The sequence below is a fragment of the Cheilinus undulatus genome, linkage group 17 (assembly GCF_018320785.1).
Source record: "Cheilinus undulatus linkage group 17, ASM1832078v1, whole genome shotgun sequence".
NCBI classification, from domain to species: Eukaryota; Metazoa; Chordata; class Actinopteri; order Labriformes; family Labridae; genus Cheilinus; species Cheilinus undulatus.
In genome coordinates this window covers 25,552,312-25,579,173 of record NC_054881.1, presented here as the reverse complement: position 1 = coordinate 25,579,173, position 26,862 = coordinate 25,552,312, and the positions used below count along the sequence as shown (strand labels likewise).

The 26,862-nt window shown below is 39.4% G+C and overlaps 1 protein-coding gene across 1 annotated transcript in view; it reads right to left on the bottom strand.

Annotated features, from left to right (window-relative positions):
* Positions 1 to 26,862, bottom strand: part of LOC121525514 (matrix metalloproteinase-17-like) — a 155,374-nt gene that overhangs the window by 63,281 nt on the left and 65,231 nt on the right. The window contains exons 2-3 of the mRNA XM_041811549.1: positions 5,837 to 5,969; positions 2,325 to 2,460 (exon numbers count right to left, since the gene is read on the bottom strand). Coding sequence (XP_041667483.1) covers positions 2,325 to 2,460; positions 5,837 to 5,969 — 269 coding nt within the window. The remainder of the gene's footprint in view (positions 1 to 2,324; positions 2,461 to 5,836; positions 5,970 to 26,862) is intronic.

Sequence of the window (26,862 nt, the reverse complement as noted above, 5' to 3'; positions counted from 1 at the left end):
ATCTTTACATGTGCCATATTCCTTCCATTTCTTGATGATGGATTTAACTGAACTGAATGGCTGTTCAGTGCCTTTTTAACAGCGTGAGCATTTGGCATAAAAATGATGACTGCCTCAGGTGGAGAAAGATATGATAGGGACCTTTGTGTTTGTTTTGTAAATTGGACGGTGTCTCTTGGAGTCCAGCCCAGAGTGTTTTTATTTGCTGGGATGCGATTACCTCAAAAGAGCGACAGAACAGGTATGGCCATGTTTAAAGAGTTTGCATACAAACTTAGAGGTTTTCTGGCAGAAACTGCTCAATGTTTTGTTGTAAGTTAAAGAAAAAAAAAATGAAAAAGTTTGTTTCGTACATCCCTTCTTATCAGCAACAACCCAGCTGGCAGATTTTTTGGAGAGGTCACTGCCCATGAATGGCTGAAGTGAAAAGTGGGAAGTTTTTTCTGAAGTTTTGTTCAGACTGCCATGCCCCGTGTCTGGTTCCTGACTGACTGAACAGCACTGACCCTTCACAAACTCGTCTCTCCAGGAGCGGGGAAGAAATCAGAGAAAAATCCAGCCTTATGCTATGTTATGCTATGTATAGTAATGCTTGTTTCTTTTAATGCATGTTACTAGTTGTCTCTGTCTTTATATCTCAAGTGCTTGTGTTTGTTTTAATACTGAGTAAATGTTTAAGCTGTCGGGATGTTCTGAGGAATGCGTTCACACATTTGCACAAATTGACCAACACACCAGCTTGGATCATCATCTCGTTGATTCACCCCTGATAGCGTGTGAGATTTAACGCAGGGCAAGCCATATGTTCCACCGCCTCTTCCTCTGCTTTCTAACACTAAGCTGTTTCCCTGACAGATGGTCCAGCTGCACTTAACATGACCATGTTATTTTGTCATGTACAGTAAAAACTGCAGAATGACTCTGTGAAGAAGCCATTTATCTTCATGAAGCACAGACTTGAACAATTTCATGCAGGGCTGGGACTGAGTGTTTTGAATCACAACACAGGATTTCATTGGTTTGCTTATGAATTAAGAAAAAGACTTGTTATTCGTTTTAGGTTTCATTGGTGCTGTGAGTCAGAATGAATCCACAAAACTAAATTTTTCATCTTGAGGAGGGTCTTATAATCTTCCAAAGGAAGCACAGATGGAGACTGATTCATGACTTGTAGCTTGAGCCCCTATTTCCACGTGGTCCATCTGTGCATCCGCACCACTCGCTCTGAAGCAAATCACGCCCTTTCAGTCTTTGAGTTTCCACTCAAGAAGTTTATCTTCAGTGGAGCCTTCTGCAAGCAACCTGCACAGAGTAGGACAACTCAAATAGGAACACACTGCATGGGATCTCTCAGAGAATTCAGTCAATTTCAAAATAAAACACCAAGTACAGACAGTCGATTATTTATCCTTTCCCTACATCAATATGTTCTCAAACAGGAAGCTAATGAACAACCCTGTACTGGCAAAGTACCATGCTGTGAGTGTTGTTTTCTTAATTTCTCATTTCTACTTGTGATCTCATGATCCAGCTGCTCTGAGCTGAGAGTCACCTCGCTTCAGAAACAGACCCAGTGGGTGAGGGAGCACAATCAGACAGAGCAAAAACGCTGGCATGGATGGAATGCTGTGGACAGAGACCATCTGGAAATTGTGGGTGAGACTTGGACTAGAAATGTGTAAATCTTTAGATAACTTGGCCTCTGTTGTCACAGATTAAAACAAACTTATACTGACATTTTGTAGAGCAAGCACATATTAAAGAAAGAAGTTCAATGAAGCTTTATTTGAGTGATTTGTTCCCTCCAGCTCTGTGAAATAAATTGGACTTATGTGCAGCAGTAGTTGGTAACGTCTTGTTTCCAGTGGGGTTTTTGCACAATGCTTTCACAGCCTTGGTGGCAGAAAAAAAAAGAAGCTCCTTTCAAGAAAAGTTGGCAAAAGTTTAGAATGAGTCATTCCATCAGACACACAGATACATAAAAAACATACATCAAGTCTAGTAGAAAAGGCAGATTCCCTGATTATCTGCTTCTTTGTTTGATACTGAAGTGTTTGTGGTTGCTCAGGCACAGCCACTGTTTGATTGTTATGGCTAACATGGGCACAGTATGTGATTAATAGCTTTAAATTTGGTAGCCAAGCAACAGCAAGTCGCCTCTCACTGCCAAGAGCACACTGCAGCGATCAGGATACGAACTCAACTTGAGTTCATTGACTCAATAGCTTCATCAAATGAATTATAAATGGTTATAATGTTGATTGCTGAATATCTATTATCTTGTGTAGCTCAACTGGCAGACTGAGTATTTTATTTCTCCTTACCTCCAGGATAGATGCCTCTTATTCCATTTGTTCTGAGGGTTCAGGCCTCTTTTCCTGCGGCCCATTGTCCCCTCTCCTTCAGACACATCTGGCAGAGAACATCTGGGTGTTTTCATTAGGCCCAGAGTGGCTTGGTCTGTAGAGGAGAGGAGAGATAATTGTGATACTTATAAATGAAGGGCATAATTATTAAACCTAACACACACTTAAACAGGAAATACATCTTTAATAATCTAGCTCTATGGTAGTTTTACTAAAAGCTCCCGTGAGGAACTTTCAGTTTGTATTTACTGAAGGACAAGGTGGAAAAAATGGCTGATATTTTGTTTAAGATTTTGTCCTGAAAAAAAAAGAAAATTGTGTTTTCAAACAAAATCTCATCTTGTTGCCTTTCCAAAAGTCAAAACTATTATTCCCCGTGAATCTGAGCAGACAGGCTGTTTCTACACCTAGAGCAGAAGACTCAGGTGTAAAGAACTCTGCAGACATAGTCAGTCTGCCAAGAAAGGGATTCCAAAGCGTTTCATCCAGGGACCCTCAAAAATTACAGTCAGAGAAGTCCCTAAAGATGGTTTAGTCATGTGATGTGCATAGAAGCAGTCATTCACATAGAGGCTGCTCCCAACACTGGCATAAAAAAACAACACAAAAGAACATGGCCTGAATGTCACAAGTACAAATCACAGTTCAAAAAACTTGACGTTGTGTAAAATCTGAATAAATACAGAATACATTGATTTGTGAATCTGATTCAACTTAAATTTAACTGAAAAATGCTCAAAGACTAGATATTTAACATTCAAACAACAACCTCATTGTTTTTATGTGTACTTCAAAAATGAATGCTTGCAAAATCACCTTTTCTTCTGCAACACTCTGCAAGCATCTGAGGACTGAATACTCTGGTTGTTGAAGTACTAATGAGGAATTCCTCACCATTATTGCTTGACTTACAGCTTAAGTTGCTCAACAGTGTGAGGTTTCTGTAGTTGTATTTTTTGCTTCATAATGCACTGTACATGTCTAATGAGAGACAGATCTGGACTGCATGAAGGCCAGTCTAGTACTCTTCAACCCAATAGCCATTATGTTGTGCCTTGCTGAAATAATCAGGGATTCCCCTAAAAAATCTTGTCTGGATGGAAGCATATGTTGATCTCCTTTGGTAGGTGTTTCAGGGCACAGCACGTCAAAACAACCCCGCACAGAAACAGTTTCAGAAAAGTGTCAGAAAAAAAAAATCAATTTAAAAAGCACCTAGGCCCTGCTTAATGTAAAATATCCTACACTGTCTTATAAAGTTTTACTGTTTCTCCAGTACTTTAAGAAAGCTCACTATGGTAAAAGCCTCACCTTATATGCACGTTGGCACTCATTAATTGAAACTATCTCAAATTATCTTTCTAACTTATGTAAATCTGCCCACATTCTTTCATATTTTATACCTATGATCATGTTGAGTCAGCATTATTGAACCCTTTGCTCATCATGCAACCATACTACCATGCATACTGACTTGTATAGACCAGAAAACACATCCAAAAAAGAGTCTGTACTTGTTTGAATCCAGATTTTGATATTCTTTTAGTTGTATTGTATTGTGTGGTGTTTAATATTTAATTCCTGTACATGGAAAACAAAGTTAACTGGAGCAAATTCCTTGTTGGACCATCCCGATAAGAATCGGGATGGTCCTTTTTCTCCAGAGATCTGGACAGCCACTATTTAATAAATAAAATGTGGACTTGGGCCAGACCTTGAGCTTGGGCCAAGGGATGTCAGCAGTGCTCCTGGGTGTTGCTAAAATATGGCTTTCACTTTGCATGGTAAAGTCCTAACTTCTATCTGTAGATGGAACGTTTTCTAAAGTGATCTTGTGCCAGAATGATGCTATTTTCTAATGCAGTGCCACCTGAGGGATGGAAGGTTACAGACATTCAAAGCTGGTTTTTGGCCTTGTCCTTTTTTGTGCAGAGATTTCTCCAGATTCTCTAATTTTTCGTTCTGATAATATGGACTGGTGATGGTAAAACCTCAAAATTACTTGCAGCTGCATATTGAGGAACATTGCACATAAACTGATGGACCACTTTCCTAAACCATCTTTATCAAAGTGGAAAACCTTACACTTTCGGTGATTCATGTGTATTATGAATAACTGAGCTTTACAGGAGGGCTCCTTAAATATCCAGTGATGGTACTATCACCTGTTACCAGTTAACCATCTTACCTGTGGAATATTATGTGTTTTTTGAGTGTTCCACAACTTTCCCAGTCTTTTCAGGCCCCTGTCCCAACATTTTTGGAATATGTTTCAGACATCAAATTCAGAAGAATGGGGCTCTACATGGATAACTTCAATAATATAGAATTTGACAGTTGCTTTTGAGTGTAAATTTCCATTTGTGGATTTGTGCTGATGTTTACACCCCCATGAAAAAGCAGTGACATCGACTGTATGTCTTTGCTGATTTTGTCTAGTACATGCATTTTTCTTTCACAAAAATCTCATCCTGGTGCCTTTAAATATGTAAAACTACTATTCCCTGTGAATCTTTGATGTAGAAATGTAAAGGCGTTTTTTTTGTAGCCACCCTGCAGCAGCAGTTTCAGGTGTTAAATCTATAGAAACAGTCAATCTTCTCGTTTATGTTCTGGTTCGCTTTTGTGTGTCATGTTTCACACAGGAGATATAACATGGATCGTGCTTAAAATAAACACGCTGTATAAAATAATTTCTATAGCAGAAGATCCCGGTCATTTAGGTTGAACCAATGTTTGCAAATGCCTGTTCCAGTGGTTGTAATTCATACTGTATTTGCTCATATGCATACATAAAGTGCATGTAGAGGAGGATATGAGAGGCTGGTGGAGCCATAAATCATACATGCTATGTGCATAACCCTCTTACATGCACAGTCACACTTTCTCACACGTTACAGTTTGTACCATAAATCAAACTTGCTCACCCACAACTGCACTCTCTTAAAGCCATTCACACACAATCCTCTTTCTATTGTTAGTGGTACATGCATGTGTGCTGTGTAAGATACAGTATGGTACTGTAAGAAAGAAGGAGAAAGAATTGTTCATTGTGTGTAAGAGTGGAGAGCTAAAAGTCTACAAATCAATATACTGTTATTGTACATCATAAATCATATAGTATGGTATTCTGTTATTCGACTGTATGTGGTGGAGAGAAATGGCAAGTATGATTTATGTTTACGAGGAGTCTAGAGGTGTGAAGACGTATGTACAATCTCATACAGTCCCATAGAAAAGTACATCTAAGATTTAAAATGTTGATGTCTCAGAGGGACTTTGATTCATTCCAGTGTCTGTTTGTTTCATGTATTTTGGAGAATATCTCACATATTCTTTAAAGGTCCACTCATCACTAGAATGCATCTCTGTCCTTCTTTCTGAGTCACAAATAAACACCACATTATACCTCCGTCCATCCAAACCAGTCTAATCCTCCCTCTTCAACACACTCACACATAATGACATACCAAAGACCCCCGTCTCCTTCAGCCCTCCGAACTTCTGCATGGCTTTGATAGCCTTGGTCAGGGCCTCCTTGGTCTGAAGCTGACCAGTCACCGGGTCAGGGGGCGGGAGGTAGCCAAATTTGCTCAGCCAGTCCTGGAAGGGAAACAGAAGACACAGAGTAAAAGGGTCATTCAAGGCATTTCAAGGATGTAGAGTATCCCTAAGCTGCAGAGGAGGTTCAACACCTGTTCATTTTTATAGTCTGTGGCTCGTGTGTTAATGCATGTTCGCACGGTGAGGCACTGCAGAAGCTTTATGTGTATATATATATATGCAACTGTTTGTACACATTCTTCTCAAATGGAACTCAGCACGAGCTCAAACCCAATCACTCTAGCACTGGAAACCTTAAAAATAGGCCATAAAAATATCAGTAATACCAGCCCTTCTAATATGACAACGTGTCTAAAGTGAAGGTACATGGTATCATCTATATCATACACATACTATGCTATATCCAATAACCATAATGAATTTATTGTTTTTGGCAAATTCACCACGCTTTGCTGAGATAAGAAAGATTTTCAGGAGTTTGCTCTTAATACCTGGATAACTCATGCAACTGTGGTGTTTAACAATACATTATTATAGACAATGATTTGCTTCATTTGTCCAAGATAAATTGTTAATGGTTTGTAGGAAATAAGGAAATTTGGTTGGTATGAAAAAAGTCATGTTTGGTTGTGATTTTCAAAGGTGTGTTTTCAGCAGCTTTATAGAAAATAAGTAATATGAAAAAACATGATAATTTCATCTTCATATGCATAGCGTATACATGTATATACAGTGCTTAACAAATTTATTAGACCACCTGTCACATTTGTCTCAGAGACCATCCAGCATCATGAAGTGCTTTAATGCAGACTCTTTCATTTTCAGTGAGCTCTCCACGTTTTACTATTTTGAACATTAATGAGGGATTTCAAACTGAATTCACCCAAATTTGAGCCGGCTCACTGGGCTTCTCTGAGAAGTCAGAAATGAATCAAGCATAACATTCAACCACTAAAACTCATTTTCTGTTCAGGAATGCAAGTAAATAACTATAATTTGACATATTAATCAAGAAATATTAATGTGCTTTACTATTTTTTCAGTTTTTTTGTAAAACAGTAAATTTGAAAATTCATGGATAACAATAATAATTATATTTTAGCATTAAAAATATAATTTGGGTTAAAGAGCTTCTACATATTGGTGTATTAGCCATTGCAGAAACCTATAAAATGATTTTGGTAATTACCAATGCTGTTAATTTAGGGCAGCTGTGGCATAAGGGTGGGTGGTCTAATAAATTTGTTAAGCACTGTAAATCCTACATTTTCATAGTTGTAACGTGACTTGTCTTGTCATGACAGCCATTAAAGCACCACCACGACAGACACATTTTTGTCATTGCTGTGGAACCACTAGATTTTACGTCAAAGACGGACATTCAAGGAAGCTTGAACTGCTGCTTGAAGCTGCTGTTCTGTTGCTGTATCACATTCATGTTTTGTGCTGCTTGCTTGAATTGGAATAAAATTATTCTCTGCAATCCCATTGCCCAAGCCCCCAAACCCTCATAACATTGTTGCCCCACTAGACATTTCCTGGTCGCGTAGAGAGGAGCTGCTCATCTCTGCCCATCTCGGCTGCTTACTTGTTATCTTAAATCAAGGAGTCTTTTCAAACATACAAACAAAAAACAAGATCTCCACATTTTTTAATGGATGAAGATCACATATTTGGGGAGAAAAATTGTTAAAAGTAAGCGTGCTTGCTGATCCGTAATACCAGCAGTCCTGGAATGCTTTGCAAGAAGCTTGTGGCACAAAGAAGGATGCCCACTTTGAGCACCTTTTCTTCTTCATTCTTCTTCATGAAATGAATTGATGAAACATAAAGCCTATGGTGGTTTACTGTTTGGTATTTAGACCTTAGTGCACTTTTTGATCAACAGCATTCTCTATAGAAAAAAAACATGAGGGAAAGCAGTGCTAATTTTGCCAGTCAGTTTTCGCCTTAATGCTTTAAGTCTCAGAAAACTCAGAAAAATTTTAGCCCAGTTTTAGTCCATACACATTCTCCTTACTTTGAGCCCCAACATTATTTTCTTTGACTTCATTTAATCAACCAAACTGTAAAATTATCATATGGCTGGTGTTGGGCCGAATCCTCAAAATCACCACTTTCAGGGAATAAAAATAACCACTGTATTTATCAATTAATTTAACAATAAGTGGTCATAGACAGCACCTTTTTAACACTTCTGTTGCTTTAAAAAGGGTTAAACCCACTGACTTTAGTCATTGTTTTGAATGAGATTGTAGTTCTGTAATAAATACAATTATCAATTACTGTGGGCTTTATTTTTGTTGACACATGTACACATTTTGTTGATCTATTTCCATTTTTTCTTTTTTTTAACTTCTGTGCAGGACAGTCTTTATTTTAGTAACTTCTACACTTTCGGAAATTTGAAGTGATCTCTCCAGGCTCTTACTCTCTTCTCTCAAACCATCTCAACCCCTGCACTCAGTGATCTAACAGCCCCTCTCCAGTTTTAATGGGTATTTGATCAGCACTTAACACAGGTGAGTGACACAGATCAATAACAAGCCAGCTGTCCCCTCTTCTCAACACGGCAAAATTACATTAGCAGAATGATTGACCGCGCTTCTTACAAAGCTGTCTCTGCTTAGAAAAATTGGACCATTAATAAAGAGCAGGTGACCTCGAAAAGCATCTGGGATGACAAGGACAGAAAACACTGTGAATAAGATTGATTATGTAAAGTGAGCTGCTGCACAGTTATCTGTTATGTGACTACCCGTGTTTTCAGTGTAAAGTTGTTGGCTTACATGCCCAAAATATCAAATTATTATGTGTGCTGGTAAACGTCATATACATAAAACTGAGGTCTTAGTGATGATGTGCTTTCGGTATCAATGCTCAGCGCAGACAGCCAAAGCCTGGCTTACAGTAAATGTTTTATAAAGTAGATGAGAGCAGGTTTATGATGCAGCTATCCTTTAAGTGTAGGCTATAATCACACTGTCAGTGGTGAAAAGGTTACAGAGATAAGGAAAAATAGAATCAAGGATATGTAGGCATATTCTGCTAGCTGTAAGAAAACTATAAAGATAAAGGAAACAGCTGATTTAGGAATCTGTGCAGCCTTAAAGCTCAGTGTGATGGCATGTTGTATACAGTGTGTGGTCGGGGTCAAAGACATTGGGATTCTGGTGCAGGTTATGCTGAGCTGCAGCTTCTAGCTAAGCACTTTAAAGTTCAAAAGCCACCTGGCCCACTTTTCTCTGGTTGAACGATATGTCAGCATACTGAACAGTTTGGCAGGGTGTATTTAAAAAGATATGAGGCAATATTGATCCCTGTCATAACTTTTCTTTTTTTTATCAGAGGGCAGTCACAGCACAAATACAGAAAGAAACCGATTAAAATTCAGCATCTTGCTCAAAGAGCAGCTTGCTAATGCTTGAACACGGTCCCTTTGGTAGAAATATTTCACTTTACTGCACTGCTACTTCTAAGTAAGAATGTTTTTTTACTGGATATGGTCCAAAAAAGAAAAACAAGGATGTTGCATCATCTGGGGTGTGCAGCGGACTGACTCTGTGCTCCACATAAATGCAAATGAGCGAACTTTCTCACAACAACAATTTCTGCTCTGCAGTTGGCATGGATGCCACTGAGAGCATCAATCAAAAACAGCCGTCTTTCTCAGTTTTATGGCAGCAAAAGTGAAGGCAGTGTTGCACTTTTTATACAACTGTTAATGATTCATGTTGGCCCCATTCTGGTTTCCAAAATAACATTTGTGGAAACAAAAAGTTTCTCTTAACTCAGATTAGAACTTTTGGGTTGTGTCAGATTTGGCGTCTCCTGTAAACAAAGTATGCCTTTAACCTGTTTTAATTCTTTTGTTAATCAGGTTTTTGTTCTACTTTTGTATTAAAATTTCCTCATGCTGCCTTTTAAATGCCAAATATGCCATAAATAAAGCCACAGAAAATGTAAAGAGAGCCCATATTGACTATCTCCTCATCTGACACCTCCCCTAAGGTATAGAGGTGTCAAACATACTGGGCTCTGCATGAAGAGGTGGTCTCCAGTAGGTTTCATGTGTATTCAGGCACAGTACTTGGGTGATTGGAACACAACTGTGCTCCATAACTGAGCAGGCGATTGCCACCTCTGAGACCCTAATGTTATTCAAAGGCAGCAAAATTGCCTTCTAGGATGCCCCAGCAGAAAAAAAGATGATAAAGGGACCTCTTTGGTGCCCTCTGAGGTGAAAAAAATGGACAAAGTCCACTCTGTGGGAACCTTGTGGAAAAAAAATGGCAAAGGGCCCTCTTTTGTACCCTTTAAGTATACACATTTTTCGACAAGAGGCCTATTCGGTACTCTTAAGGGGACAAAATCTAACAGATACTCTCTTTGGTAACCTTTAAGTGGACCCAATTTTACAAAGGGCCCTCTTTAGTACACTCTTAGGCCGGCCACACACTACAGGATTTTAAGCCCGATTTTAGGCGAGATTTGACTCCCCCAACGATTGTGGGGGTGTATACCGACTGGAGCCTTGTCGCAAATGATTATTTGTCTGAGTAGTCTGCATGTGTGTGGTGTCACAGCCTGTTGTGGAGAGACAGCAAGATGGTATTGACAGACATCCATGTTTTTTTTTTTTTTTTCTGAAGTCACGTGATCACGTGAGGTCGTGGGCAGGCCAGCAGGTGTGTGGTCTCCAGTGATCTGACAATCTGGCTGAGTCGTCTAGTGTGTGTGTTCAGAGGATTAGAGATGAAAAATCTTTGGAAATTGTCCTGAAGTCTGTGGTCTCTCACAGTGTTAAAATCATTTCAGATTAAAAATCATCTAGTGTGTGGCCTTAGTGAAAAAGTTGATAAAAAGACCTCTTTGGTACCCTTTAAGTCCACAAAGCCTGACAAAGCACCCTTGTTGGCACACCCTAGTAACCTGACAGAGGGATTTGTTTCACACATCCATCTGGGAAAGCTTCAATAGGAAACGGTTGGGAAAAGGCAGAGGCTTTGAAAAAAACTCGGAGTGTGATTGGGTAAACGCTCCATCACATTTCTATGGGCAAAACAGAGCAACAAAAGACGTGACGTATCCGCTATCGAGCTGTGCGTGCGCAGCTACTGAGGAATAATGCGAAACATGGCGACTATAGACATGTAAGTACTCAGCTTTTGTCGTTTTTGAAAAGAAAACAACTCAACACTGTTCTTTGTTCTTCTTTTAACGAAGAAATTTCTTCCATCGTGTTCTGACACTGCCTTTGAATCCTGGTCGAATAAGGGTCTGCAAATCCTTAATGACCTCTATATTGATGGTATTTTCCCTTCATCTGCAGACTTATCAAAAAAATTCACTCTCCCTCAATCTCATTTATTCCGGTTTTTCCAGATCCAGCATTTTGTGCGAAATCAAATCCCTCACTTTCCTAATCACCCCCCAGAGACCTTGATGGATTCCCTTCTCTTGCTCAAAACAGCACAAAAATCCCTAACTTCAATCTTATACTATTCCATTTTTAGAATGAACCCGACCTCCCTGAACTCCTTGAGAGCTGTCTGGGACCAGGACCTCAGGATCACTATCTCTTATGAACAATGGGACCGTATACTTAATCTTGTTCACACATCCTCTGTATGTGCTGGACACAGACCTCTACAGTGCAAGATCTTGCATAGGAGCCACTTCACCAACGCGAGGTTAGCCAAAATTTATCCAGACAGAGCTGACACCTGCAACAGATGTAAACTCTCGCCAGCTGATCACATTCACATGTTTTGATCATGCCATAAACTTACTGAATTATGGCATGCCATCTTTAATACATTAGGAGAGGTCCTTTGTTGCACAGTGAACCCTGACCCCCCTTGTCGCTCTTTTTGGAATGCCTCCAGCACTAGGCTGGTCCAAATCCTCACAACAGGTTATTGCGTTCACCACCTTGCTTGCAAAGAGACTTGTTCTCCTCACTCATCCCCTCCTACACACAATAGATGGATTCAAGAAATCTTACGAAGCGTGAGACCTGAGAAGATCAGATTCTCCCTGAACGGTTCCCTACAGGCCTTTAATAAAATCTGGCAACCTTTTTTACTTCATATAGATACCTTACATATTGAAGCTGAAAAACAATGTACTACTGAGTTGTTGATTCTGTTTACTTATCATTATTATTGTTATTTTATTATTTATTTATTTATTATTTTTTATTTATTTTTTTATTTTTCCCTTCCCTTCTTTCATCTTTTTTCTTTTCTCTTTATTTATTTGATATATTATTCACTGCTTGTCGATACCTTCTGACATTTGGTTATCTTGTCCATTTTGTTACTTGTGGCGTGAATGAGTATGACTGAGTGAGTTGTTTAGATGGGGAAGGGGTACTTGCACTTTAATGCATCCTGTTTAAAAAGAGACATTATTTTCAACTGTGACAAATTTAATACAATTGAGAGATAGCTTTTTGTTGTACATTTATGTCATTATCCTTTTCTGTACCCATCCAATAAATGGAAATTCAATAAAAATATTTGACAAAGAAAAAAAAAAGTTCTGATAAAACTGGCGCTTTAGCAGCATCCATGCTAAGCTCTTCCACCATAATTGCACCAGCCTCTTGCTGCTGCTTGTTTACGTCACGACTCTGCTGCACCTGAAAGTACTGCCCCTCGTCACTGATTGGTCCTGTCACTTTCTAACCGGGCACAAACGGTTCAGATGGGAGCTTTGCAAGATGGATTTCCAGTTGCCCTAAAAAACTAAGAATATTTTCCAAATTACATTGTTGCCACTTAACACCAATTTTGTCAAAATTTTTTCCCCTTTTCATCTGTTTTTTTTTTTTTTAATTTTAACATATTTTTTTACCATTAACCACCTAATTTTGTCAGTTTTAAACTCTTTCCATCACTTCTTTTCTGCCTGTTTTTGCCACTTCTAAACCTATTATTGCCATTCATTCATTGAAGGATGAATGGATCAGGTCTTCACACTGTAAAACGACATTGAACAGTGTCTGGGATGGAAATTCTATTTAATCCAAGATCATAAGAATTGTTAGAACTTTCTATGAATATTTTCAGTGCAGCTGTCATCAACTGCTCCAACTGGTTCCCTGCAGTTTGACAAGGGTGCATCATCCCTCCCATCCTCTCCCATCAACACAGCAGCAAATAAATACAAGATCCATTATTGTAATTAAGCATCACTTTGTCCCAGGCAGATATCAAAGCTTGACAATTCAAGTTAGAGAGCTACTGTAGCTCTAGAGATCCAAGAAGCCTAAAAACTTAGATGCTCTTGTAACTGCAACATCAGGTCTGTTCTGCCATATGGTGCAGGGAGTCGTCAAAACTGGCATAACAAGAGTGGAACCTTTTCACAACAAACGCCTTGAACAAATCTGCCAGATCTTCTGGCCAAATATCCAACCTACAAGTGTACAAAAAAACAGACCACAGGAGCATAAAGAAGGAAATCACATAAAGATGTTTGAGATGTCTTAGTCATGTGTTGTGAATGGAATAGGTCCAGGTTGCAAGGGCTATCTTTTGATGGAAACCACCAGGCAAAAGAAAACCTGGAAGACCCCAAACCACCTGGTGTTAAGCGTGAGGGCAAAGGAGGGGGTCATAGAGGCCTTATGTCTAAAAGTAAGGAAGTTGGAACAAAATTTAAGGAAGTGAAATGCCAAACACCATCCCAATATTTGATTTCAAAAGAATAAAGGAATAGAAAGGTAGTGTGAAGAAAGGGAAACATCTCCCTTTCCTCCTCATGCAGTGAGAGAAAAGTCTGCACACAAACAGTGAGCTGCATCCTCCTGTTTGAGTGTAGACTCTCTAAATCTGTGATTAACTCAAGCACGAGGGGGCTGACGCAGATGGCTGGGACTCCGCTCTTCTTTAATCATGCATTATTAAGACATGCCGACACTGAAAACAGTGGCACAAAGTGATGTCTAACACTCTAGTGTTCTCATATTCTTGTATATGAAATGAGAGTGTGGATGCATACTCCGCCAGCCTCTTAACTGAGACTTTTTTCACACTTTCTCTCTCTAGAAGCTGGCAGGTTTTATTTGTTCCTCCATGGTCTTCATGATACTTTACAGTCTTTAATATTTTTGTGCAAGATGTGGAGAAGAGCCAGAGAATAAATGATCGGACAAAAACAACACTCTGTGGATCAAATATGTAACAATGTTTGTGTCACACAATCTGAAGGCTTTCAGAAACAAGCAGGCAAACAATAGTCTGAGTCATCTGGTACATGAAGTGTCCAAAAGCTGCTCATTTTGACATTCAAACACCTCTGCCAAACAGCAGAAAAATGCTAATTTAGGATCACATCATTTCAAGACAGTAACACCTACGCTTATTAAATCTGTCACATTTTCATGTAGTCATCAGTCTACTTGTCCCTCAGCTGACCTGCAGACTAGAATGAGCCAAAAGCCGGTTTCTGACATTGATTCTGCACAGCACCATAAAAGCTCCATTGTCATTCGGCTTTGTTACTTTGATCACATTCAGACGTGTACAAATACACACTCTTCTCTTCTGCCAGCTCAGCTGTTAACTAACATCTCCTGTTGCCTTGGTTAAGCCTTTGTTTGTTCCTCCAGTGTCAGCAAGCCCTCCTGTTCTCAGCTTTTGTGTGTTTATAAAGAACAAGGTGGAACACTAGCCTTTAACAGTTAATGTACATAAAGTGTAAAGAAGCTTATTAACAGGCCTGCCCATACATTTGGCTGGGATAAGTGGATCAGGAACATTGGTGACTAATGACAGATGAAAAGTGTGTCAAGCTATATTTGGGTTCTAATGTTGTAATTCTTTATTTGTGCAACTTTTAAACCCATTTCACCACATTTTCCATCCATTTTTGCAACTTTTAATTTTATTTTACTGATTTTTGCCCATTAATGCCATTTTTAACCAATTTCTTGTTGGTTTTAACCCATTTTTGACTATTCTTTTTGCTACCTTTATCTTGTTTTTGTCACTTTTGCCAAATTCAGTTGCTTTCCCCTTTAATTCCCACTTTAACCCCACTTTTGCAATGTATTTGCTGCTGTTTTTACTCATCTAGGGTACTTTTAACACATTTTAGCAATGTCTTTGCCACTTCTTTTCCTACCTTAACCAATTGTTGTCATGTTTTGCCCATTTTTGCTGCCTCCCCCCATTTTTGCTTCTTTGTTTTTCCTTTAATTTTTATCAATTTCTCTGCTTTTCACCCATTTTTGCAACTTTTTGTCAATTATTTTCCATGTTTCCATGACATGTTTATTCTGTTTTATTTTTATTTTTTGCCCATTTTTATGCATTTTTGCCAGTTTCTTTCCCATTTTTGCCTCTTTGTTGCCACATTTCGCCCCTGAATGCAACATCTTTTTGCCACTTTTCACCCAGTTTGGCTACTTTTTGCCCTTTGTTGCCCCTTTCCACAATGTATTTGCTGCTGTTTCGCCCATTTTTTGGCACTTAAAACCTCTTATCCCAATGTTGTGGCCACTTTTTGCCACCTTAAAGCCATTTTTGCCACTTTTTATTCATTTCTTGTTTCTTTATACAATTATTCTATGCATTAAAAACAAGATATTTTAAGTTTTTAACTTTAATTTTTTGGTATCCTTACATTTCTGCACATCATGACCCAGCTCTGGCATTACTTTCTTAATCATTTAGCTCAGTGTGCCCATTCACTTTGTTACCATCACCATTTTTGCCCAATTTAACAGCTTCTTGCCCTTTCTTACCACTTTTTGCTGCTTTAAGTCATTTTTGGCAACATATTTCACCTTTATTTCCATTTTGCCATGTATTTGCTGTTTTTGCCCATTTTTGGCACTTTAAACCTTTTTAGCAATGTTTTTGCCACTTAACCCATTTTTGCCACTCTTCACCAATTTTCTCTCTTTTCACAATTATAATATCCTTTTCCAAAAAAGTCTGAGTTTTTTCTACTTTATTTTCTGGTTTCCTGACATTTGTGCAAATTATGACCTATGAAATCTGAACATGACTGTAGACCTACAAAGCAATTAACTTTGCATATTTAGAAAACACAATAGGTAAAAAATCTGCCACCAGGGGGCTCTTAACAAAACAATAACACAATATGATGAGTGCAGAACATTGCTGCTCAGCAATTCATAAAGAGATTCATAGAGAATCTATGGGGTCTTGTCAAGAGGAAGATGAGAAACACCAGACCCAACAATGCAGATGACCTGAAGGCCGCTATCAAAGCAGCCTGGGCTTCCATTACACCTGAGCAGTGCCACAGGCTGATTGCCTCGATGCCACGCCACATTGATGCAGTAATTCATGCAAAAGGAGGCCCAACCAAGTATTGAAGGTATAGAAATCAACATACTTTTCAGAAACCTGACATTTCTGTGTAAAATATCAATTTTTTATTGATCTTATGTAATATTCTAATTTTCTGAGACACTGAATTTGGGGTTTTCATTATCTGTAAGCCATAATCATCAACATTTCAAGAAATAAAGGCTTGAAATATTTTACTCTATGTGTAATGAGTCTATATGGGTTTCACTTTCTGAAATGAGTGACAAAAAATACTGAACTTTTTCATGATATTCTAATTTTTTGAGATGTACCTGTACATAGATTGTGGCTGGTGCGGTGGTTTTTATGGTTGCCATGGTCAGAGTCATGTGAATCACAGCTTTCTTTTTTTTTTTTTTAAGGTTTATTTTGGGCATTTTTGTGCCTTTATTTGATAGAGGAGGATAGAGTATAGAGTCGGAAACAGGGATGAGAGCAGGGGAGAGACATGCGGTAAAGGGCCTCAGGTCGGATTCGAATCCGGGCAGTCCGTGTACATGGGGCGCACGCCTTAACCACTCGGCCACCTACGCCTAGAATCACAGCTTTCTGCTGGTATATGTCTGGTGTTATAATTATGTACTGTAATTTTCTGCATAATTGCATGAATGCAACACAAACAGACAGAATAGTAGGACTTTAAAGATGTTAACAAATGCCTCTAAGTTTCTTTAAATGCTGCAAGTTATGCTTATGAGCCGTGTGTGGCGTATTTTATCAAAAGACCTGTACCCCTTGAAGGGATCTTTGTATCTGACAATTTACAGGCAAAAGCAACATTCAGTGCGAGTGCAGGGACCAGTCTGACCTTTATTCAACAAGGCTGGAAATCAAGACAGCGGAGGTCGAGACAAAAAGTCTGGCCCTGAATGTTAAGTATTTGGACAGAATCGTAGGTATTGCAGAATCGTGGGAAAATCAGCATTCTGTCCATAGTGTTTATCAGCCAGTGTTGGGTTATTGTCATGCTTTTTGTCAACACAGATGAAGGTTGTTGTTCAACCCTGTCAGGAATCCTAAACTCTATCATCTATCTAACTGTCAGGCCTGTTCAGAAAGGTGGCTGTACATGTGAGGGAGACTGTGTGAAAGCAAAATAAAGGCGGGAGCTTAACCCGACAAAACATCTCACTCAAGGGGGAGTCAAAGAGAGACGCAGAGGGGAGACGGAGGGAGACCTCTGATGAGAAAGGGCTCGTGGAGTCTTAAGATCTGCTCATCCTCCAGGGAGCTTCCTGTTGTACAGCCTTGTAAACATCAAACTCACACCGCTGACTATGATATCACACTCCACAAGAGCGACACGGGGGTGCGTAAAAGTGAGACACGCATGAGCTGCATGACTAACATCATGGAAAAAAAGAAAGAGGGAGAGACAAAGACGCACATACAGAGACAGGGGCTTTCAATGATGTAGGCCTGGTTCAATCAGACAGAGGGTCTTTGTTTGACAGCTAATTTCATCTCCTGGTATTATCTTTTACAAGCTTTAACAGAGACTTTTATCAATGAGGGGGAGATTTGGAGGTAAAATTTATTGCCAGAATGGTTTTTACGAGTTCCTGTGAACACCTTTCTTCTTTCTACAGTGTAAAAACAATGCAGCCTTTATAAATGTAAATTATTTCAAGCTGAATTTACTAAATTATTCTCTGTCAAATACATTTTATTACAAATAAAGGTTGCCTTTTGTTGGTTTGAATAGTAAACGCTTTTGCAACCACTGTTTAAGCCAACAAAAGCAAAACATGGCTTGTTTTTATCAAAAGAGTTTTATGGTCTGATACTTGAAACAAAGCATTACTATGTATTACCTTTAAAAGAAAACAATGTGTTATTAATTAAGGAGAAACAATTGGAAACAAAAGAATGAACTGCTAATCAGTCCAAAAGTGTGCATCATTGCTCTGATCTTCTTTGTCTTGTGAGCTAATTCACTAATCATGCAGCACTTATGATAGTCAGGCACAAACACCCTGTTATTTCGTCCTTCCCCTTGCAGTTTACTCTTTTTTTTGGCATCTGCAGCTACCCTGTGCAGAGCCTGGCGCTCATCCTGCCAGAGCATGGCTCTGTTCACAAAAAGATGATGAGCTTGGAGGGGAGGGAAAACTTTTTCAGGGTTTATTTTGATGCCCGGCTCGAAAAATGTAATATGAGTTTCATCTTATAAAGCAAAGTCTCCTGCCTGAGAGCAGCAAACAAGGAAAACTCAGAAAAACAAATAAAATGAATTTGTATCCGTGCAAGTGAAAGATGGACAATAAGTCTTACTGCTGATGTTCTCTGAGTAATAACAGTTAAAACAAAGTATGATTCTTTTAAATATGCACAAACATTCCCGAAGCACAGAGACCTAGCCTGCTCTGCAGTGCAGATAAGGATGCATTTAAACCTTCAGCTGAGTTTCAGGATTAACACATGTCCTTTAGAATCCTTTGCACAAGTTTGGTAGGTGAAAAAGCCACACTATTATTTTGTAAATCAGTGTAAGACAGTTATTTCAGTTTAGACTGGATTTTGAAGATGGCCAAAGCAATTTGGATCTTCCCAAGTCCAACTAAGACTTTTAATCCCAGCTGTAAATATATTATTGTTATGAATGTGAATGTGAGTCTAAGAATTCCTCAGCTGCAACAGCTATAACATCATCATTGTTGAAATGTTTATCATAGAATGATCAGACAAAGATATCTTAGGCCAGCCACACACTACAGGATTTTAAGCCAATTTTGGCCAAGATTTGACTCCCCCAACAATCATGGGGGCATATACCGACTGGAGACTGGTAGCAAATGATTATTTGTCTTAGTAGTCTGCATGTGTGTGGTGTCAACATGATTAATTTACTGCTCCAAATCGTGTCGTAGCCCCCCAGACCCTGAATCGTAAATATCATGTTTGATATTTACAAGTCTAGGTTGTAGTACTGCTGACAGAGTACCCACAACAACCAATGAGAGCGAGCACACCGGTAGCGTCACCAGACGAATCATACATACTTTCACCACTCACAACCATAAACACAACTGTACCTTAATTCCAGCCAGGATTTCGTCCCAAGTCTTTCCCATGTTTTATGATTGTTGCTGCACATGTAACACATGCCAGGACAGACTGTTGTGGAGAGACAGCAAGACGATATCGACAGACATCCGTGGTTTTTTTCTTTTTGGTCTCCAGTGATCTGACAGTCTGGCTGAGTTGTCTAGTGTGTGCGTTCAGAGGATTAAAGATGAAAAATCTTTGGAAATTGTCCTGAAGTCCCCGGTCTCTCATGGTTTTAAAACCGTTTCAGATTAAAAAATTGTCTAGTGTGTGGCCGGCCTTACTCAGTTGTTCTTGCTAATACTTACATTATTTTAATGTTATTAGCAGGGCTGTAGCCATAATTCAGTTTAATGGGTTTCTATTGCTTTGGTTTTTGTCCCTATCCATCTCTTTCATTCTGTCTGGTCTTCCATCCTACTTTCAGGTGGTCGTCCAGGATGAGTCTGGTCATGCTCGGCGTTTCTGCCTCCTAGAAAAAAATTGTCCCTCCACTGTGACTGTATTTTGTTTATGCTGGTCAATGTTAACCTGACAAGCCAGTTGGACTTGTTTCATACATCCATCTAGGAAAGCTTCAATAGGAAATGTTTGAGGAAAAGCAGAGGCTTTGAAAAAAACTCGGAATGTGATTGGGTGAACGTTCTATCTCTACAGGTCAGTAAGAGCAACAAAACATGTGCGTGCGCAGCTACTGAGGAATAACACAAAACTTGGCAACTATAGACATGTAAGTACTCAACTTTTGTTGTTTTTGAAAAGAAAACTCACTGCTGTTCTTTGTTCTTCTTTTAACGAAGAAATGTCGTCAAATTCTGATAAAACTGGCGCTTTAGCAGCATCCACGCTAATCTCTTCCTCCATAACTGCACCAGCTCTTGCTGCTGCTTGTTTACAACACGACCCTGCTGCGCCTGAAAGTACTGCCCCTTGTCACTGATTGGTCCTGTCACTTTCTAACCGGGCCCAAACGGTTCAGATGGGAGCTTTGAAAGATGGATTCGCCTGTGAAAAACAAGGAAACAGGAGTGGCTTCCTCCTTGCCACTCTCTCATAAAGCTTTGATTGGTGAAGAACCTGGGCCACAGTTGTTGTATGCAAAGGCTCTCCACTCTCAGCTGCTGGAGCTTGTTAAAACTTGGAGGCAAACTCCTGCACACTGCCTACACTACATAAATTGTATAACATTTCAAAACTGAAATGTCTCCAATTTATTTGCTCAAATGAGGTAGCACTCTCTCCCTTTCCCTCCTTCGTGGCAGCTTTCCATGAAAAATATGTGTGAAGTTCTGTTGTTTTTTTTCTAAAGCTTAACTGCTTCTGAAAATATTGATCATCAGTGGAGCAAATTATGTTGCTTTAATCCATGGTATCAAAAAATGCTGAAATATCAAAAACATTGATAATCTTTGTTTGATTCTTCTTCTGTCCGTCTTGTTTTCACTTCACAACCTAAGACAGTCATGAAAGCCCAGGCCTCAGCCCATCCCTGAGGTATTTTACAAGAATGTAAACATTAAAGTGGCCACTGCTACTTCACAGACCTCAGATCGACAGAGGGGTCACTGGGTTAAACGGCTCCTGGTGACTCATGTCTTGTCAATAAGGCGGAGTTTCAGTGGTCTCTGCAGCTGTTCCTTGGGGAGGAACAGAGGGAGGTTTTGTCAAATGAGAAGCTCACAAGGAGGGAGAATGAAACAAATTGAGCTCTATACAGAGAACGATGGGATGGCAGGGAGACCTTTGACCTTGTTGGTGAACCAGGAATAGAGTGTGGCCCATCTGGCAGGAAGTGTTGTATGATGCTGGAATGACGTTGATTGGCAACAGGGAGGTTAGGGAATGTAGTTGAAAACAGAATTCTCTGTTTTGAGGCCTCCTCTGTCTTTCAGGCTACATTCACATGGTAGGAATTAATCCTCAATCAGATCTTTAGCTCAGGTTTTACTTTTTTGTTCAGCTGTTCACACTGTGTTCAAATTCCAAAAGATCTGATACACTTTATTGCCAAAATTATTCACTCACCCATCCAAATAATTGAAATCAGGTGTTCCAATCACTTCCATGGCCACAGGTGTATAAAATCAAGACCTAGGCATGCAGACTGTTTCTACAAACATCTGTGAAAGAATGGGTCGCCCTCAGGAGCTCAGTGAATTCCAGCGTGGTACTGTGATAGGATGCCACCTGTTCAACAAGTCCAGTCATGAAATTTCCTGGCTCCTAAATATTCTGTAGTCAACTGTCAGTGGTATTATAACAAAGTGAAAGCCATTAGGAATGACAGCAACTCAGCCAAAAAGTGGTAGGCCACGTAAAATGACAGAGCGGGGTCAGCGGATGCTGAGGCACATAGTGTGCAGAGGTCGCCAACATTCTGCAGAGTCAATTGCTACAGACCTCCAAACTTCATGTGGCCTTCAGATTAGCTCAAGAACAGTGCGTAGAGTGCTTCATGGAATGGGTTTCCATGGCCGAGCAGCTGCATCCAAGCCATAAAGCACCAAGTGCAATGCAGTGTTGGATGCAGTGGTGCAAAGCACACCGCCACTTGACTCAGTAGAGCAGTGGAGACGCGATCTCTGGAGTGATGAATCGCGCTTCTCCATCTAGCAATCTGATGGATGAATCTGGGTTTGGCAGTTGCCAGGAGAACAGTACTTGTCTGACTGCACTGTGCCAAGTGTAAAGTTTGGTTGGGGGTCGATTTTGGTGTGGGGTTGTTTTCAGGAGCTGGGCTTGGCCCCTTAGTTCCAGTGAAAGGAACTCTGAATGCTTCAGCATGCCAAGAGATTTTGGACAATTCTGTGCTCCCAACTTTGTGGGAACAGTTTGGAGATGGCCCCTTCCTGTTCCAACATGACCGTGCATCAGTGCACAAAGCAAGGTCCATAAAGACATGGATGAGAGAGTTTGGTGTGGATGAACTTGACTGGCCTGCACAGAGTCCTGACCTCAACCCGATAGAACATCTTTGGAAAGAATTAGAGCGGAGACTGAGAGCCAGGCCTTCTTGTCCAACATCAGTGTGTGACCTCACAAATGCACTTCTGGAAGAATGGTCAAAAATTCCCATAAAAACACTCCTAAACCTTGTGGAAACCTTGTCTTCCCAGAAGAGTTGATGCTGTTATAGCTGCAAAGGGTGGACCGATGTCATGTTACTAAACCTATGGACTTAGGATAGGATGCTACTTTAGTTCAAATGCGAGCCAAAGCAGGTGAGCAAATACTTTTGGCAATACAGTGTACGTATCTGATTTAGTACCACACATGAATATGGCCTGAATCTGGAATGACAAGCTTTGATTCAAAGTGACTTGTGCTGTTTACACTGTCAGAAAAAACCCTGCACTTCACTACAAACACACCATCCCCTCTGTGGTGGCACCATCATGCTGTGGGGATGCTCCTCAGCAGCAGTCACTTATTTTACCTTACATATCCATCCATCCATTTTCTATACTGCTTATCCCATTGGGGATCGCAGGGGGGCATGCATGGGGAGAACGTGCAAACTCCACACAGAAAGGCCCTGACCGGGAAGCAAACCAGGAACCTTCTTGCTGTGAGGCAACAGCCAAAAAAAACAAAAACAAAAACAAAAAAAGAAGTAAAAAGTGGTGGAAAAAGAAAAATAACTGGATGAATGTTCAGACAAAGAGATGAAACAAAACAAGACTTGTCTTCTGTTGGTGTTTACCTGCTTTGCCCTTTCTCTGTAATGGGATTACAGTGACCAGGGCTCAGCATTTCAGAGCAAACAAATTTGGTTTCACAGATAATGTGGCATGAAATGGAACAAACAAAAGCTAAGTTGATTTAATACCCGGTCTAATAGCCATTGACAAATTGTATGGGTTTATCTGAGAGGCTGGGAAGCACTGAATGTGTGCTCCAGCTTTGGTCAGAACTATTAAACTAAAGTGGAAAAAAACTGAGAATTTTGTGGGGATCGATTTTCAGCTCTAATTCTAAAGAGGAGTTAATAATATTCTAATTGGGATTGCTGTTTAATTGAACACTTTGGAGCTAGATGAAAGAGTACAGAATATGACTTGTTGCTTAACGTTTTTAGGGACGTTTGAAAGGCTAAGTCCTGAACTGAGGATTTGTTTTAGAAATCATATGCTGTCTTGACTTTTTGTTTACTCTGAAAGTGCCATTTGTTTGCTTCTTCTGCCTGTGAGAGGCAAATTTAAGCAGTATTTGGGAATTAAAGATATCTGTTTTACACTATTTATATCTAGGTTTTCTACCTGCAGCCTTTACCTTTAAACTCCATTAGAAGATTTCAATGTTCTCAGTTTCTTTTGATTGTAAAAAAGGTTTCAATATTCAGGTATCTTGGCTTTCAAGTTAGAAATATCCGTACTGATATGTTGTTTAAACCTCTAGAGCCCAAATGAGCAGAATCAAACCAGAGTTTGAACCAAAAGACCACTGAAGGCACCGCTGGGAGAGTCTAAACCTGTGCAACACAAAGCACTGACTAGTTCATTTATGTGAGAAATTTTGCTCTCAGTATATACCTTAAAACCATATCTGAATATTTTGATTAATATTGACATGCTCATTATTTCACATGTGAATTTACTGATTTTACATCTGCATCACATGCATTAATTAAACTTAAACAATCATAACACCTTTATATTCTAAACACTGAAGAACAAGCAGTAAGTTAAACTGTTCTGGGATCCCCTGCTCTTTCCCAACCCTATGTGGAAAGTAGGGCTGCAGTAATAGATTCTTTATGTAGTTGAGTACTCTCTTGATTCTTCTGATGATTAATCAAGTACTCTAAAAAGAAGCTCAATGAGAAAAGAAGACTGGTCCCTAAAATGAACTACTTCTATATTAAAAATTGGTATTAACAGATTTCTAAAGAAAATAGATTTTGCCAAATGCAATGAAGTTCTGATGGCAATTCACATTTCTTAAAGTTACATGGAAAGGAAGTATGATAATTACATAAGATTATGCCATATTTGGGGTTGTAGGATCATCTCCCAGGAAATGTTTGGTGCCAACACTTTATTTCTTTTATTGTAGTTTATATTTATTTTCCAATTTGCCATTAAAGTAAAGGGACGCTCAATCGTTTTAATATCCTCTACTTTATGCATGAATGTAATATTTCACATTCTAGCAAGAATAGAGTGTCATCATTCACATGGCGGTCTGATGATGTTTGAAAGGAACAGCACGCCATCCAAACTTACAGCGTAGGAGTATACATGATTGATTTAAGCGAAGCCTCAAGGAAGATAATTTGCCTGGAGGAATTTTTTTTATCGAATCACTCGGATAATTAGAGGAACTGTTTCAGCCCTAGTTGAAAGCAGCAAGTAGGAACAGCATATGCTCCTGCTCCTGTGCCTACAAGGAAAGCCTGAGGCAGGGAGAGAAGCAGTAATAAATCCAGATCAAAGTAGGCGTCAGTGACAACAGAATGACATTGATCAGGTAAGATAAAGCATAGAGGAGGAGCTGGGGTGGAGGAGGGTTTTCAAAAGCAGCTTGCAGAGGGAGCACAAATGCATAGCCAGGCCAGAGCAGTTTAAATATGATAGCATGAGTGTAAGTAGCCAATAGCTTGCTCAGCTGGCTGTCAGCTGAGGGATTGCATTAAATCAGCTGATCTCAAATACACAGTGGTGCTTGACTCCATGACATACCTGATCTAATGCTATACACTTGATTTTCTGGGCCCAAGCTCTGCACACTCCGAAATATATATGAGCTGCTCTTTCTTTTTTTAATGGGTTCATTGTGTGACAAATTAGCTCAACATCATTAAAAGGAGTTCTTTAATAACTTTTACTGCATCTTCACACACAGGCAGTGGTGCTGCTGTTGAAAACAGACACATTCTGGATGCATTTTCTATAAACGCACTTTTTACACAGCCCAGTCTTCATGACAGAAACCAAAGCAGTAAGATGGCTATTTTTAAATACCACAGGAAAGGGTATTACTGAATTACTGCCCATTACTTGTGACAGCTACCCAAGAAGGTACCATCCGCAACAGTATTCACTGTAGTAAAGCATTGGGGTTGTTGTGAAGTCAACATCTCTATGAGTAATTTATCATTGATGATTTCCATCCAACCCACTTTTGCTGTTTATATCAACTGCTTTCACTCAGTCTTTTAAACTGTGTGCCATTTCATGGCTTTCCTGCTGATCTGAAGGTAATTTGACATGATGTATAATGTAAAAATGGTTTATACAAATGGGAAATCTGGTAAAACTGTGTGACCAAGATGACTTAACTGCATAGCAAAATATTAAACAAAATATAAAATGAATTATGGTCTTCATTCTTGTACATTTTTAGATAATTTCTGATAAATCCATATTTCCTCTGTTAATGTATGGACTCCACGTTTCATCTTTACCCGTATCTTAATTGAAACAACTGTGGGGATCAAATTGTCCTATATGGCAACATATAGCACTTTGTCAGACAGCCACAGTTTCACCTCACACAGTGAACAATGAACACAAAGAGGTTCAACCCTGTAATTCCTTCTAACAGCACTTTATTGTGCAAATAAAGATTTTCGAAGGCAAAACAAAAGTTATTGGAATCAATGTTTGGAGGGCTTAAATCTTGTTATTTTCAACTTGTGTAATTACCATTATTATCCCTGTTATGTGACTGCAATTACTGCTCTGATACTAAGTCTCGTATAGTTATGCCTCCAGTCACAATGAAATAACATGTAGGTCAATGCAATCTTTATATAGAACCACATCATATCCATCCTTATTTTTCAGTCTGACTCACACTCAATGTCTTTGTTCACATAATATCTGCTCTCCCTTTTGACCCCTTCTCCTCTGAGTGATAAGAAGGACCTAACTTTTAGCTTCTCTGGTTATCTTTCTGTTCCGTTCCTCTTAATCTACCCCTTTTCCCTATCTGGTTATTCTCTCCTCCCCCTGTGTCTCTCATTTCAAGGAGACTGATTCCAAATACGGCAGAAAGAGAGAGAAAAGGATGAAGGAGGAAATCACTGGAGTTCTTACAACTCATCTTAAGAATAACACAGATCGAGGATGTGCCAAATTTCATGGCACTACAACCAGTAGGTTTAATTCAATTTTTTTTTACTCACAGCCACAAATGGGAACCTTATGGATTCACAGGAGCAAAGTCAAAGGATTACCAAAGTAAGTAAAGCTCATACTCTCAAGAAAAAGATTTTCTCTACAAAATATGAAAGCATATAATCCAAACATTGTATCAGTCCAGTCTATACAAGGCATTATCAGCAGACTACGCCATCCTTAGTGTTAAAAAGAGAGCTATGCTCAAGTGAAAATATGTGGCTTTTCTTAAGATATCACTCACATTCTAATCAGTCTCAGCTGGGCTGCTACACCATCCTTTTCATCCTGACCTTTTAGATCTGCTCATGTCAAGGTATCTATCCATCAGCTGATTAAAACATCCTGTTAAGATGATTGGTCCCTTCATACAACCAAAGACTCCTTTCATTCCTTCTTTACCTTACTGGT